This window comes from Stenella coeruleoalba (assembly GCF_951394435.1).
Source record: "Stenella coeruleoalba genome assembly, chromosome: 6".
Lineage (NCBI taxonomy): Eukaryota > Metazoa > Chordata > Mammalia > Artiodactyla > Delphinidae > Stenella > Stenella coeruleoalba.
The window spans coordinates 109,868,626-109,883,241 of NC_137151.1; the positions used below are offsets into that span (position 1 = coordinate 109,868,626).

The 14,616-nt window shown below is 59.5% G+C and overlaps 1 protein-coding gene and 1 long non-coding RNA gene across 6 annotated transcripts in view; one reads left to right on the forward strand and one right to left on the reverse strand.

Annotated features, from left to right (window-relative positions):
- Positions 1–7,664, forward strand: GMPPA (GDP-mannose pyrophosphorylase A). 2 transcript variants are annotated; one of them, XM_079925421.1, is made up of 13 exons: positions 1–334; positions 1,229–1,289; positions 1,395–1,492; positions 2,615–2,718; positions 2,987–3,173; positions 3,526–3,585; positions 4,641–4,771; positions 5,870–6,004; positions 6,118–6,215; positions 6,382–6,428; positions 6,591–6,683; positions 6,785–6,953; positions 7,226–7,664. In XM_079925421.1, the coding sequence occupies exons 2-13, from the start codon at positions 1,250–1,252 to the stop codon at positions 7,324–7,326; spliced, it is 1,263 nt and encodes a 420-aa protein (XP_079781547.1). In that variant the 5' UTR covers positions 1–334; positions 1,229–1,249; the 3' UTR covers positions 7,327–7,664. The 2 variants fall into 2 exon arrangements, with proteins under 2 accessions (XP_079781547.1, XP_079781548.1); XM_079925422.1 differs by lacking the exon at positions 6,785–6,953.
- LOC307188387 overlaps positions 3,598–14,616 on the reverse strand; it is a 20,188-nt gene continuing 9,169 nt past the window's right edge. For all 4 annotated transcript variants that reach the window (XR_013828921.1, XR_013828922.1, XR_013828923.1 and 1 more), the window contains exon 4: positions 3,598–4,648. This is a non-coding gene — a long non-coding RNA (uncharacterized lncRNA). The remainder of the gene's footprint in view (positions 4,649–14,616) is intronic.

Below are 14,616 nucleotides of genomic sequence, written 5' to 3' on the forward strand. Positions count from 1 at the left end.
TCAGGACTCTAGCCTCGCTCTTCCCTGTGACCCGGCTCTAGGCTTTGGCTGGTACCCCTGGGCCCTTTCCTAGACAATTTAGGTCCTAATCTTAAATTCCAACCTCTGCTTCTCAGGCGCCATCCCTCTTATTTATAGCCGCCCCTAGATTCCTTGGCCACGCCCCCGTACTTTCCCATAAATCCACCTCCTCCCTCGGTTAGAAAGCAAGGAGATAGTAAGAACTACAATTCCCGGCAGACTCCGCGAAGGAGTTCTCGCGACTTGCGCGAAGACACGTGCGCGGAAGGAGCAAGCAGTAGTGGGCGACAGATCTGGCAAAAGGGAACTAATGGTAAAGGGAGCCAGTGGTAAAGGGACCAGGTGGAGGGGCGGTGTAAGGGGTAGGGGGCAGAGGACGGACGGTAGACCGAGAGAGGCTCGGAGGCCTCGGCTGGCTCTCCGCACTTCCGCTCTTGTGTTGGTTCCACAACCCCTGGCTACGTGAGGCGTAGTAGTTGTGGGGTTCAGAGGGTCAGCAATCAGTTCTCCGAATCCAGAGATTCAGTACTTGTCGTCAGTATCGGTACTCAGGGCTTGGTAGGTTCGGTGTTTGGGATGCTAAAGGAATCTGTCTTTTGAGTCAGGGTCCATCACCTAGAGATTGGTTTTAGGATTCAGGTTCAGCCTATGTAGTTTTTTTTTTGCTAGGATTTGGGATGCATCAGATGCGGATCAGTAGTAGTTCAGTACTTGGGATTCATTCTTAGGATTGTAGTTAAATATTTGGGGCTCACTCAGGGTCTGGGGTTCAGTATTCAGGCTTCACTATTGGAGTTCAGGGCTTAACATCTAGAGTGAGGATGCAACAATTGGGAATCGGTGGGTTTGGGGTTTCGGTTTTTTGAGGTTTGGGGTCTGAGAAGGACTTCTCTTGTTGAGTTTCTGAGTTTGCTGAATTTGTGGCCAGAGGGAGGTCTGTTAGGGGTCAAATTGTGGGGTGTGAATTTCAGAATTTGGGTGAAATCCCTGTGGGATTTGAAGACTTCCTGGAGGCTGGGCTAGGATTTGAGTTGTGTGGGATTTGTGAGGTGTTGTGCCCGGGGCAGGTCTATATTGAACTTCGGATTTACATCCTCCGAGGGGACTAAGTGTTGCTATTTGGGTTTTGGGGGCTTGGTTGGGGTATGAGTCAGGTTCCTGGGTTGGGGTGTGAGATCTAAGCCTGACTTCTCTGTTGGGATTTGAGGTTTAGGTAGCAGTCGCCATCATGCTCAAAGCTGTGATCCTGATTGGAGGCCCTCAAAAGGGTGAGGAGCCAGGGGAATTGGGGGAGGAGGTTGGGCTGGAGTGGTCGGTGGGGTGGGGACAGAGGGAGGCAGGAAGCTGAAATGTGCTTCTTTCTCCTCTCCCAGGGACTCGCTTCAGGCCTTTGTCCTTTGAGGTGCCCAAACCACTCTTTCCTGTGGCGGGGGTCCCTATGATCCAGCACCACATTGAGGCTTGTGCCCAGGTAACCCCATAGGCTCCCCTCTCCCACCTCACTTCCTGCTCATCTCCTTCTTGCTGTATTTCCCCCTTTTCCAACCATGACCTTCCCACAGGGACCACCATTTACAAGTGAAAATGTGAATGTCGCCCCCTGGAGTTGTGCGGTACAACTGCTCTGCTGTCTTCCTCTAACCTAGTGTCTCCTCTGGCCTCCTGCTCAGATTGCACTCCTATTTATTTTTAAAGCATGGAATGTGAGATCAGGCAAGACTCTTAGAGACAATTTAACACTGCAGCAGGGGGAACCTTAATGATAGCAAAGCACAGGACTCATACCTTTGCTCATTGTGGAGCTAATTTCTTTATTGCTTTTGATATTGAGGCAGGCATGGTTTTATTTGAATCCAGTCTCTGCCTCCTATAAGGACTTGAGAGCACATTTCCCATCCTTTCTGAGCCTTAGTTTCCTTATTTGTAAAATGGAGGTGATTAGACCTGCTTTGCGGGGTGGCGAAGCTTTCAATGATGTTTGTAAAGTGCCTTGTACAATGTAGGTGCCTGATAAATGATATCCTCATCTCAAGCTCAGATTGACACATAATAAATATGGGGGGAAAATTATGGGTTATTCTTTTTTTTTTTTTTTTTTTTTTTTTGCGGTACACAGGCCTCTCACTGTTGTGGCCTCTCCCGTTGTGGAGCACAGGCTCCGGACGCAAAGGCTCAGCGGCCATAGGCTCACGGGCCCAGCCGCTCCACGGCATGTGGGATCTTCCCGGACCGGGGCACGAACCCGTGTCCCCTGCATCGGCAGGCGGACTCTCAACCACTGCGCCACCAGGGAAGCCCTATGGGTTATTCTTTAACGCAGCTTGGTAGGCAAAATCTTCCCTAGGGTGAGCCCCAATTCAGATGTGAGGGGGCAGGGGATAATAGAATAATAAAAGGTTAAAAGGTCAGGGACTGAGACTTCCTCCAACTTCCTCATTGTCCAGAGGAGAAAACGGGCCAGAGTGGGAAAGTGAGTGCCCAGGGGCCCCATAGCTGAGAATGAAACTGGTCTCTCCAGACTTATGGGCCAGTCCCAGGGATTTCTCCCTCCTATCAGATATTTTTTTCTTCCAACCTCTTCCCTTGTCCCCAGGTCGCTGGGATGCAGGAGATTCTGCTCATTGGCTTCTACCAACCTGATGAGCCCCTTACCCGGTTCCTAGAAGCTGCCCAGCAGGAGTTTAATCTTCCGATCAGGTGTTTGTGCACACATGCTGTATGGGGCTGGGGAGTCAGGGCCTTAAGCCTCTGGTTCTGGGGAGTGGGGTGAGTCAGCATTCGCCAGACTTCACCCTCACACGCTAGGAGGGTTCCTATTTGGGCATCTTTGAATCCCTGAGTATATTGCCTTCTCTGTGGGCCTCGGGCAGGTATAACCCTGGGAACAGGAGTCGTCAGGTGCCCAGGCTCCTGGTGTCTGTCTCCTCTGATCTCACTGAGCTGGTCCTGGGGTCCCTGGGGACAGGTACCTGCAAGAATTTGCCCCCTTGGGCACAGGGGGTGGTCTCTACCATTTCCGGGACCAAATTCTGGCTGGAGGCCCCGAAGCCTTCTTCGTGCTCAACGCTGATGTCTGCTCCGACTTCCCCTTGAGCACTATGTTGGACGTCCACAGACACCAGCCGCACCCTTTCTTGCTCCTTGGCACCACGGTGAGGGGGCCAGGGGGGCTGGAGGGTGCAGAGGGGGTGATCCAGAAAGGTTTCTGGGATGCAGGATGTCAGGGAGGCAGGGGCAGCCCAGGTGGTGGGATCAGGCATCAGATGTGCCTGAAACCCCAGCAGCGGTGGAGGTGGTGGCGGAGACCCCAAGCCCTTTGGCTGCTCAGCAGTACGGAGCGGGCGAGGAGTGGCGGCAGCTGTCAGTTCTCACCCTTGCTGAAGCCCTGTCCACAGCAGCAGAGATGCGTGCCAGGTGTTATAGGAGAGGGAAAGAAAGAAAGAGAAAACAGACCTTGCTGCCGTGGAGCTGGCAGGTCACTGTCTCGGTGTGTCTGTCTTTCAGGCTAACAGGACACAATCCCTCAACTATGGCTGCATCGTAGAGAATCCACAGACGCATGAGGTGAGAGCAGGGAGGGGGCTGGCTGGGCGCTTGCTCTGTGTATCATCATTCCCACTCCGCCTCTGGAGAATGCTGGAATGCTTTGGGATGGGCCCTAGTCTTCTCAGGCAGGTGGGGCATACCCTCAGTTCATCCTATATCCCTTCTAGAGAGATCGTTGAGAGTGAAGGGGTAACAGTGGATGAATGATCAGGGTGCTATGAGAGCACAAAAGGAGGCCCAACCCAGCCTTGTCTGGGTGGGGGAGGGGAGGGCTCCCTAGAGAAGGCAAGGTCTGAGCTGAGTTTTCGATTTGTTTAGATGACAGAGACAGGAAGGTATTGCAGGTAGAGGGACCAGCATGTGCAAAGGCCAGGAGGCAGGAAACAGCAGGCCCCCAGAATTATGGAGGGAGGCGCATAATCAGCAAGGCAGAGCGTCTCTGTCCTTGTTTGTGAAGCTCCCTGTCCCTGAGTCTGACTGACTTTCATGCACCCCTTTTATTTGTTCAAGCTTTAGTATTAAAAATACATATAAACACACACACACACACACGAATTTTTTTTTTTTTTAAGTTTTGTGCTAGGCACTAGCTAGGTGTGAGGGAAACACAGCCGAACGACAATCCCTGCTTCTCAGGAACCCTTGGACTAGTGGGAGAGACAGTCAAAAACCAACCATCGCAAATGATACAAGTGCTACCGGTGAGGTGTGGCCAGAGGCCAGGGGTGCCCGGACCTGAGAACCCAACTCTGGGGCAGAGTGGACTCATAGAGGAAGTGACAATGCCAGCTGGGTTTTGAAAGCCGAGTTTTCCAGATGAAGAGATGGGAAGGGACATTTTCGGCGCAGGCGTGCAATAGCATGGAGCCGTGTTCTGGAAGCTCTGGGAGGTGGGGAGGAGAAAGGCCTGTAGTTCAGATTTATCTTGAAGGTGAAGGCCAGCCGCAAGATGCGATGCAGTCTGCATTTTAGGAAGACCACTTCGGCAGCAGGGAGGACCTGGAGGTCAGAGGGTCTTAGGGGGTGACGGCAGTGGCCTCTCCTCCACTGATCCCAGCCCACTGTGTCCTCAGGTCCTGCACTATGTGGAGAAACCCAGCACTTTTGTCAGTGACATCATCAACTGTGGCATCTACCTCTTTTCCCCGGAAGCCCTGAAGCCCCTTCGGGATGTCTTCCAGCGTAATCAGCAGGATGGGCAACTGTGAGGCAGGCCCCGTGGCCCTGAGACCCCAAGTGCCCCCGGTCGCAGACCGCCCCCCCAGTCTCTGCAGGCTCCTTCTCCTGAGCCCCCGCTCACCTTCCTTCCCCTTCTCATCTCTATTTGTCCTCTCCAGCTGAGCCTCCAAGTCCCTCCCTTCCTAACCTCATTCTGTCCCTCTTCTTATCCATCCCAGTTCCTCTTCTGTCACCGCCTGCCCACTCCCCTTCTGGTCCATTTCTCTCAAGCCCTGAGTGTCCCAGAGATGCCTTTTAGAACAGACGGCAACACACACAGTTGGGTGCACACAGGCTTGAGTGAGAGACACACACACACACACACACACAGACACACACACACACACACACACACACACTCTCTCTCTCTCTCTCTCTCTCTCTCTCCCTCTCTCTCCCCCTCCCTCCCTCTCAGGCTGAGTGCCCCAGAGCCCTGCTGGCCACAAGCCAAAGTCCAGGGTCATCCTCCTAGGCCTGCAACCTGTTCCTTTCTGTGGATCCCTGCCTTTGCTCCCTCCTCCCCCACCCGTCTCCCCATCTCAAGCCTCATTCATTCATCACCATCTTCTCACTCCCACCCATCTCTCTGCTTCTCTCTCCATTCTCTCCCGGCCTCTCTGTCTGTTTCTGCTGAGCTGGCATCTCCACCATCTCTCTCTTCTCTCTCTTTCTGTGACTGTCTCTGCCCCCACCAGCTGCCTTCCTCTGGGGTGAGTCTGTCTGTGTTTCATTCCATCCAGTGAATGAGAGGGAGGGTGACCAGAGGCGGGGTTCAGAAGAGTGGATGGGGTGGGGGAGAATGGGAAAAGGGGGAGAAGCCAGGTCTGGTCGAACTCCATGTGGATGTGGGGCAGGATGAGCAGCAGGTCTGTGCATGGGGACACAGACAGCTCAGGGAGGAGAGGAGGTGATGTGTATGCGGGTGATGGGAGAGCTTCCTGGGATGTGAGCATCCTTGTGGAACAGATCTGAGCAGACCTGGAGAGGTGGTGGGATTCACTCTCATTCCTATCCCCAGGAGACTGCTGGCCCCTGCTTGGGCTCAGCTGGGGAACTGACGTCAGCATCCCTTCCTCTGTGCCAGGGAGGACTCGTCAGGCTTGTGGCCTGGGGCAGGTACCATCCGCCTGGAGCAGGATGTGTTCTCCGCCCTGGCCGGGCAGGGCCAGATCTATGTGCACCTCACTGACGGCATCTGGAGTCAGATCAAGTCTGCAGGGTATGGGAGGGGCCTCTGATGGGGTGGTTGGGTCACCTGGGGGTTGAGACTTTGGGGTGGTGGGCACAGGCCCTGCTGGCCCCTGAGCCCCTGCACCACTTTCTGGCCCCCAGCTCAGCCCTCTATGCTTCCCGCCTCTATCTGAGCCAGTACCAGCTCACTCACCCAGAACGCCTGGCCAAGCACACCCCAGGGGGTCCACGGATTCGAGGTACCCATCCGGCCCCAATTCCTAACCTTTGCCCCCAGCCCAGCCCCCCTCCCCTCTGAGCTGTGACTCCTGACCTTAGATCCAGAGGTGAAGTCTCAGTCCCTGCCCTCCCTGAACCAGATGTGGTTTGGGGTATTTGCCCCCAGGTCCTCTCTTCTGCTTCTAGGAAACGTTTACATCCACCCAACAGCTAAGGTGGCCCCGTCTGCTGTGGTAAGTGATGGCCCAGCCCAGGGGAAGCATGGGTGGGGCAGTGCTCGGAGTAGCGGTCTCTCCACTTTGTCACAGCCTGTCCTATGGCCTCACGCCTTATCTGTTTTATGAGGGGATTGGATTGGGGGCCCTCCAAGGCTATGGTTGTGCTCTTCTCCACAGCTGGGCCCCAACGTCTCCATCGGGGAGGGGGTGACCATGGGCGAGGGTGTGCGGCTCCGAGAGAGCATTGTCCTCCATGGAGCCACACTGCAGGTAGGCACCCAGGCACACACGGCAGCCGTGGCACCCCGAGAGGCTGAGGGGAGGGGTGAGCCCCTTCTCACCCCCTCACCTCACATCGTCCTGTTTGGCAGGAGCACACGTGTGTTCTGCACAGCATCGTGGGCTGGGGGAGCACCATAGGGCGCTGGGCCCGCGTGGAGGGTACCCCCAATGACCCCAATCCCAACGACCCCCGAGCCCACATGGACAGTGAGAGCCTGTTCAAGGATGGGAAGCTGCTCCCTGCTATTACCATCCTAGGTATGCTTCCCAGGGCCCTAGGCTGTGAGAAACTTCCACAGGTGATGGCCATGCCCTGTGGGAGCATTTGTGTGTGTGTGTGTGTTTATTCCTTTAGCAAACATTTACCCAGTGTCTGCTCTATGCCAGGTCCTGTGTGAGTCACAGGGGGCATGAGGCCAGGGCACAGATGGGCAGGGAGGGATCCCTCCCGGATGGCGGTGGCCCCCAGCTCTTTGCCCCTCGCCTCCCCTCCCCACGGCCTCCCCCTGGTGCCCTTGTCCACACTGCAGGCTGCCGCGTCCGGATCCCTGCCGAGGTGCTCATACTGAACTCGATTGTTCTGCCACACAAGGAGCTGAGCCGCAGCTTCACCAACCAGATCATCCTCTGAGGGGGGCTGCCTGAAGTTCCCCCCAGCTCTGATCCGCTCCCCTTGAGGCTCCTGCCTGCATGGCCAGCCTCTGTCCAGGAGGGAGCGGAGGAAGCCAGCCAGGCTCTTCCTGTGCACGCGCACGCGGGGAGCAACGTGGGTGGCCGGGGGACTGGTGGCCTCCCTCTCCACTCCCTAATAAACCCGGGTGAACCTTGGAGCCGGTAAGGACTCCGCTCGTGCCTGGGCTGGGGGGTGAGAGTGGAAGGGGGGCAGCTGACTCAGTCCCCCCCAACATTAGCATTTAAATTGGAGTCGTTGCTTCGGGCTCATGAATAATGAATCTGGAGCCCTGGTAAATCTCCCCCTCCCACTGCCTCAGCCTCTCGCGCTGCTCTGGAGGAAGGCCCTCAAGGCTCCAGCCGGCTGGCCCCCGCCTTCACCCCTACCCTGACGCCGCCTCCCTGTTCCTCTTCGCTGGGCCTCGCTCAGGCTCCGGAGTGGAAGGATTCCGAAGGGAAGCGGGGAGGATTTCACTTGGGCAGTGGGGTGCGGGCTGGGAGCGCTGGGCCTGAGGTTGGATCCCCCGGAGCCGCCCTCCCCGGGTGCTGCCGAGCCCCGGCCCGGCCTGCTTTCTGCTCTGCCAGCTCCATCTGCTCCCAGCCTGGCTTTTGGCGGGGTCGGGGGTTTCTCTCCCGCCCGAGGCCCCGTATCTGCCTCCTAGTCCCTGGCAGGCAGGGTGGGCCTGAGCTGGTGCCTTTCTCTCCAGAAGCACAGTGGGAGCTACTCCATTCTGGGAGGGGAGGGGCCCTGGCCACCTCCCACCACCCTGGCTCTGCTCTTTGGGGGGGTCTCAGTCTTCCTTTCATATTCCTGAAGCCCCAGAGATACCCAGCCACCTCTCGTGTTTGCCCACGACCCCCGTGTGCCCCTCCCGGTGCCCCCTTTCCCCAGCTGTGGGTGCAGAGCTTAGTTGCCAGATGAGCGGGTAATGATGGTAATCTGCTAATTGAGAGGAATCTAATTACCCGAAGAGAATGGGGGGGGGCAGGGCATGGGTGGGAGGCAGGAGGGGGTCCTGGCAGCAGGCAGGGTGGCAGGCAGCAGGGTGCTGGGGCCTGGTTATCAGCACCAGGGTCTGGGACAGAGCCCAGGATTTCAGAGCTTCAGGGCTGGGCTGTTAGGAAGATGCACTTTCTCAGGAGCTGGGCTGACGGTGGCCTGGGGTTTGGGCTAGGTGTGACCACCCAGCCCCTGGAGGCTCTGCAGGCTGTGTCAGAGCGCGTGTGCATGTGAAACAACCGGGGGTTTTAGCGGTCCTGACCTACAACCTGCCTGGACGCAGCCCTTCTGGTTCCCGTTCCTGGTCCCTCCAGTCTCTGCCTCCAGCCCACACCTTCCGTCACCTCTGTATGGGGTCCGGAGGGGTCTGCAGATGCCTCCTCTGGGCTGGGGTCAACCCCCTGAGGTCAGGGCTGGGAGAGGGGTGGGCTGCAGGGCCAGGGGCTGGGTCCCTTCCTCTCCTCTCCCCAGTCCTGACCCTTCTGTTCCGAGTGGTTGGCAGAAGCCATGGCAGCTTCATCATAAATATGATAATTTAATTATTTTCTCAGCAAAACACCGTGAAATCCAATAAGTCTGTGTCAGGCCCTGGCCCCCGGGACCCCCCCTCCTGGGCCCAGTGGGGGTGGGGACAGGCACTGGACAGGGACGGGGTCAGTGTTTAAAGTGAAGGGGGGCTGGTGAAGCTGAGGTCTCTGTGGAGCCCCCCACCCACCCCACCCCATCCCCGCCACGCGGAGGGCGTTACTGATGTACGCGTGCTCAGGTAGAGCGGGGTCTAAGGAGAGAAGTTCCGATGCCCCCCACTCCTCTCCAGCCTCGTCTGCCCTGGGAGGGCCTAGCATCCCTCCACCTCTGAGGCCACAGCCCAGAGCCCAGGATGTGGGAGTACCCTGTCTCTGGAGGGGAGAGGGCAGGGAGCCCCCTTCACCACCTCTGGGACCTCACTGGCCCTGTAAGGGTAGGAGGGTGCTGGCCCTTCGAGAACAGAGGGAACTGGGGTGGGAAGTAGGGGATGAGGGGGGAGGGATGCGGGGGAGGGGTGCGCTCCTGCCATTAGTGCTTTTTTCGGTTTCCATAAAAAGATTATTCTGTAAAATCAGCGAGGGGGAGCGAGCTGGGGGCCGGGGAGTGGGGGCGGGTCCCTGGCACTGAGCTGGATGGGGTGACAGAGGAGGAGAGCTGGGGACCGACCGGGACTGAGCGTGGAGAGAAATTTGGATGGGCTTCGGGAGCCAGCTAGGGGGAAGAGGCCGAGCCAAGAACGCAGACTGGGGGCAGGCTGGCCAGGATGGGGCGGGGGGAGTGCCAGGGCCCTCATCTCCCTCCTGCCTGGGCCTCCTTCCCACCCCCATCCCCATCCCCTCCCCCTGGCACTTAGCAGCCATCATAGGGGAGCAGATTGCAGCCCCCTCCCCCTCTCCGGGAAGCAGGCACAGCTGGGGCCCTGCCACATCTGCCGCATCAGCACGGAGCACAGCTGGGTGTGCCCAGAGCCGCGCTCCCCAAAACACAAAGTTGGGGCGGGGGCCAAGGAGAGCCCAGACCCCTGAGACAGACGCACTGACACTTCTGCCAACAGACACAGACTCCTCGAGGCGAAGCTACACTCACCACCACACACGCTCCCTCGTGTGCAGAGACAGGAGAACTGACAAACATGCAATTACTCTGCCCCGCCTGCCGCCCCCACCCCTTCCTCCTCCTTCCCTTCCTTCCCTCCAGGCTCCCCTCCACCGCCTTGGCCACCTCTGAACCGCTCTCGCCCTCGTCTGGAGGGAACAGGGGCTTCACCCTCCCCAGGCACACGCTTCTGGGAGGCTTGGAGAACAGGAGAGCAGCGGGTGGTAAGGGGCATCTGAGTCCGAAGCTTGAGCCTGGGGAAGCCAGTCCCCCGCTCCATGCCCATGCCCCTTCCCACAAAGAAACCCCCTCTGAAGCACTGGTCCTTGCCACCCTGGACGTGATGGGGTCTCCATCCCAGGGCGGACTGGCTGGGCACCCTGGAGTGTGGTCAAGGTCCCCGTGACACTCTGTGTTCCACTGGCCGCCTCAAGGAGGTGCTGTACGTCCAAGTTCTAGCCAGAGGTCGGCTCCCAGGGCCGGGCCCTGGCACTCCCGTCCCCAACAACCTGCAGCACCGTCCACTCAGCAACGCACCCCTCTGCTTAGCTTTGCTACCCCAAAAGGCGCAGGGTATGGGGCCTCCGTCGGTGGCGGAAAAGTCCCCCCTCCTCAGCAGGGGTGATCAGGAGTCCCTTCTCCCCGCCTCCACCATCCCGCTTCCCAGGCGATGACCACCTCTGGCCTCTGATTAAATCCTGCCCCTTGGCAGCCCTCGTTTCCCCGCGCTCATCTCCTTGGCCCCGGTGTCTTGCCCTCAACCCTCTCCTCCTGCCTGCCCCCACCCCCGTGTCCCACGCCTCGTCCCCGCCCCTGCCCCTCAGAGCTTTAATCCCTGCTGCTGCCGTGCCGCCTTATCTGCTCTCAGCAGCTTTCCCTGCTGCAAAGCCCTCTCCCCCTCCTTCTCGGGATCTTCTTCCCCCCTCCTTCCCCGGTTCTCTCTTCTCTCTGACCAGCACCCCCTGGCCTGTCTCTGCCTCTCAGGCCCCCCATGATGACTCCTGGCTGATGCCAGATCTGCACCCCAGTGCCCTTTGCTCTCTCTCCAGCCTCAGCCCCGAGGTTGCAGCTGCCCACCCAGTCCCACACTGATCTCCTTCCGCCTCAACCCTCCCCCGCAGGCCCCACAGACTTGGTCAGTTTCTGACCAGCCAAGATTTTCCATCTTTCTTCCTTCCCTGCCCTCCATCTCCTGGCCCCCTCCCCCGGTTCTTCCAGCAGCCCCTCAATCTTGGACACGGTCCCCTTCAATCCCAGTAACCCACGGCCTCGGCTTGGGTTGTTGGTGCCTGCCACAGGAGAGGGCTCAGGGCTGGGCAGGGCTGGGCTGGTCCTTGGACAGGGTAGGGTGTGCAGAGTGCTGGTGGGCAGTGGGGGCAGGGCCTGGTGGCGGGACGCTAACCCTCTTCAGTTGCCTCAGATCACGTCCGGGCCTCCCCACCCCCTTCGCTGGAACTCTCATTAACCGCTTCTCCTGCCTCGTCCGCAGCATAAATAACCCAGATAAATCAGCCGCCGTCCGCCCCCCGCCCCTCGGCCCCCGCACAGCCCGTTTGTCACCGCTGCTCGCTCACCAGCCAGGCCTGGCCCAGTCCCGGCCTCCGCACCCCCCCATCCGTGTCCCTTCCCGCCCACGTCTGTCCCACGCTGGCTCATGCCTTGGTCCGCAGCAGAGCCAGGCCTGGGACAGGTGTCTGATCTGGGCAGGGTGGCAAGGGGTGTACTCTGCGAGCAGGGGGAGACTGGGCCCTCCCCCTAGAATGCTATCTAGGAGTTTGGGGGTCATGTCATTTAGGAGTGGGGCCACCCAGGCTGGGAGTCTAAGGCCCACAAATGGGGGAAAGGGGCAAATGCAGCTCAGCTTGCGGGTCCCTGCTGGGAAGAGGGAACCCCAGAGCTCGGGGTGCGGGATGCGCCTTGGAGCCCCGCAAGCAGGATCCTGGGACGTCTCCAGGTCTACCTTTTGGAGCATTTTGCCCAAAGAAAAACCTCCGTGCCCCCTACCAGGTGCTCTGAGTCAGAACCCTCCTGCCCTCCCTACCTCTCTGCCCCCCATTCCCGTGCCCTGCCTGGGCAGGCTGTACAGATGGTGCTCTAATCTCTGCCTCTCAGTCCATCCACCGTTCTCTCTGTTAGGAAGCCTAGTTCAGCCCCTGGGGGGGTGGGTGGAGAACTGGACTGCGAACAAATCTGGGGAATGGGGACAACTGGTGGGCAGAGGATGTCTGGCTGAGGCTTCACATCCTGACCCTGCACTCCACACTCCCCCCCGCCCCCCCCAACCTGCACCCACATTCCCACCCCCAGAGTCCTTGGCAGCCCCTCCCCCTTTGCTCACACCCAGCTTGGGTCCTGGCTAGCCACACTTGGCCCTGATGCTCACTGCAGGGGGCAGCTGGTCCCCTGGGAGTGGGTGGGGGAAGCAGGGAAGGGATGGGGGAGCTTGGGCGCAGGGCTGGGCGTGGGGGTGGGGAAGAAACTGGGCTGGGCCCCAGGGACCAGCTGGGCAATGAGCCGGGGAAGCAGCCGGGAGGCTAAATGAGGGAGATTATCACCCAACTGCAGCCGGGCAGAGAGGGAGGCAGGCAGGGAAGGGGGGGGGAGGGAGGGGAGAAAGGACGGGGGCCAGAGGGGAAAGGGGTGTAAGGGGACAGGGTGGGTGATAGAAGAGGCTGGAGGAGTAGGGGGAAAAGGCCAAGGGATGGGCTGAAAGGACATGGTGGGGGCTCCCACTGAGCACAACCATATTCCTGGGGCCTGGGAGACTGGAGGATGAGGGCTTGGGGACAATTGAAGACAGCTCGCTGTAGGGCAGCGGGGGGTGGGGGGCGGAAATGCAGCTAACTGCTGCTCCACTTCCCGCTGGCCTAGAACTCCCCTCACCATCCTGCCCCTGCCCCGCCCCCCAGCACCGGCTTACCACCCAACTTCATTCCTTCTAGAGGTTGAAGGCTCCCCGACATGCCCTCAGGAGAAAAGAGGGCGTGCTTCGGGCTCGTGACGGAGGCCAGTATGTTGGGGAGAAAGACCCTGTGATCTCATTGGATGGCAGGACAATTTAGTGACACACACTGAGTCCTGGGCGGCAACCAGTGCTGGGGAGAGCTTGGGGGGCAGTTCCCCGCTTTCCTGGCAGAGCCCCAGACTGAAGTAACCTTAAAAAAGCAATTAAATCACCTTTAAAAAAAAAAAAAACCCAGTAAAGAAAAATCAATACCAGGAGAAAGGGGAAGAGAGAGGCTGGGGACGATAAGGAGGTGGGGGAGGAGGTGCTGCAAGGGTCTGGTAGTCTAGCAGGGAGGGGTGAGCGTGGGAGGGGGCTGCCCCTGGGCAGCGGGCAGAGATGGGGACAGTCTGTCATCGCTTGGGGGCTCCGGGTGCCAACCCCTTTCCCCTCTGGGATGCTGCCAGATGCAGCCCCTGAGACCCCAGGGGTCTCAGCTCCCCAGCTTGGGGGGGACGGCTGGTGGGGAGGCCCAGCCAAGGGGCCGCTGGAGACAAACCCCAACAGGGTGCCCCAAAGGGCCAGGGTTGGTGGGCGGCTGTGTGTGGGTGGGCTCCGTGCTGGGGTGACCTGTGATGGACGGGGCCTGACCCGGCCTTGCAACCAAGGGTGCGCAGAGTGGTTCCCTGCTCCCCAGGGGAGCCATCCCTGGGCCCCTTTCCCAGGCTAGGCGCAGGGGCTGCGACCGGCAGGGCAGGCCCGCCGCAGGGGAGAGGTGGCCACTGGGCAGCGGGGGGACCTCGGACTCTAATCCCCAGCAGCTGCTGTTTCCCTCAGATCGATTCCCTTCTCACTTTTTTTTTTCAGCTGCCGGTTCCGCGGCTCGGATCGATGGAGCTGCCTCCCCCACCCCTCTGAGCTTCCTCTCCCTGCTGCTCATTAGTGCCCCGATTAATCAGCCCCCCACCTTTCTTCTAGGGGATGAGTACTTCCTGTCCCATGAGGGCTCTCGCTCTCACACGGGCACCCACCCCCAGAGCACAAGCTGCTCACGGTGACCACCCCCACCCTGGGGGCACCCAGGCATCACCTCCTCTCCGCCGGCCACCAGGGGCCCCATCCCCGCCTGTGATAGCAGCCCGCATGCCTGCTTCCCCTCCGCCAGGCGGCAGCCACCCCAGGGCTCCCCTGCCCCTCTGCCAGGCGCCCCCGTATCCGTTTCCCTAGGACTGCGTTCCTTCCCATTCAAGCGCAGCACCTCTCTGCTCCCTCCAGCACCCCCATGTGGGCTCTTCCTGACCTCCGTTCCACACCCTCTCACCACATCACACCTCCTCTGCTCCCTGGCCTGTCCACCCAACACGCGCCCCCAACCCCTGGCCTGGCAAGGGATTTGGGAAACATTTGGCGAAGCAAAGCGGCCACAGATGTGCAAGTCAGCCAGGGTGCCCTCTGTCCCAGACACATGAGACACTGAGTTTCGGGGGTGGAGGTGAAGTCGGGGAGAGGACGGCCAGCATCCCAGAGGGGGCGGCCAGCATCCCAGAGGGGGCAGGGGTATGGTGGGTGTTAAGTCGGGAGCAAAGCTGCAGGGAAGCCACGAATCTTGGTGGAACCACCATTGTCCCCTTGTCTGTCTCGCCTGCCCTTCTCTGCTCTGCCCTCCCCTCCCCTCCCTCATT

What these genes read in the sequence shown, in the direction of transcription:
- GMPPA (XM_079925421.1), top strand. Translation starts at nt 1,250, where the DNA reads ATGCTCAAAGCTGTGATCCTGATTGGAGGCCCTCAAAAGG. An exon ending in ACATTGAGGCTTGTGCCCAG is followed by an intron (nt 1,493 to 2,614) that starts GTAACCCCATAG and finishes CCTTGTCCCCAG; the next exon opens with GTCGCTGGGATGCAGGAGAT. An exon ending in AATCAGCAGGATGGGCAACT is followed by an intron (nt 4,772 to 5,869) that starts GTGAGGCAGGCC and finishes CCTCTGTGCCAG; the next exon opens with GGAGGACTCGTCAGGCTTGT.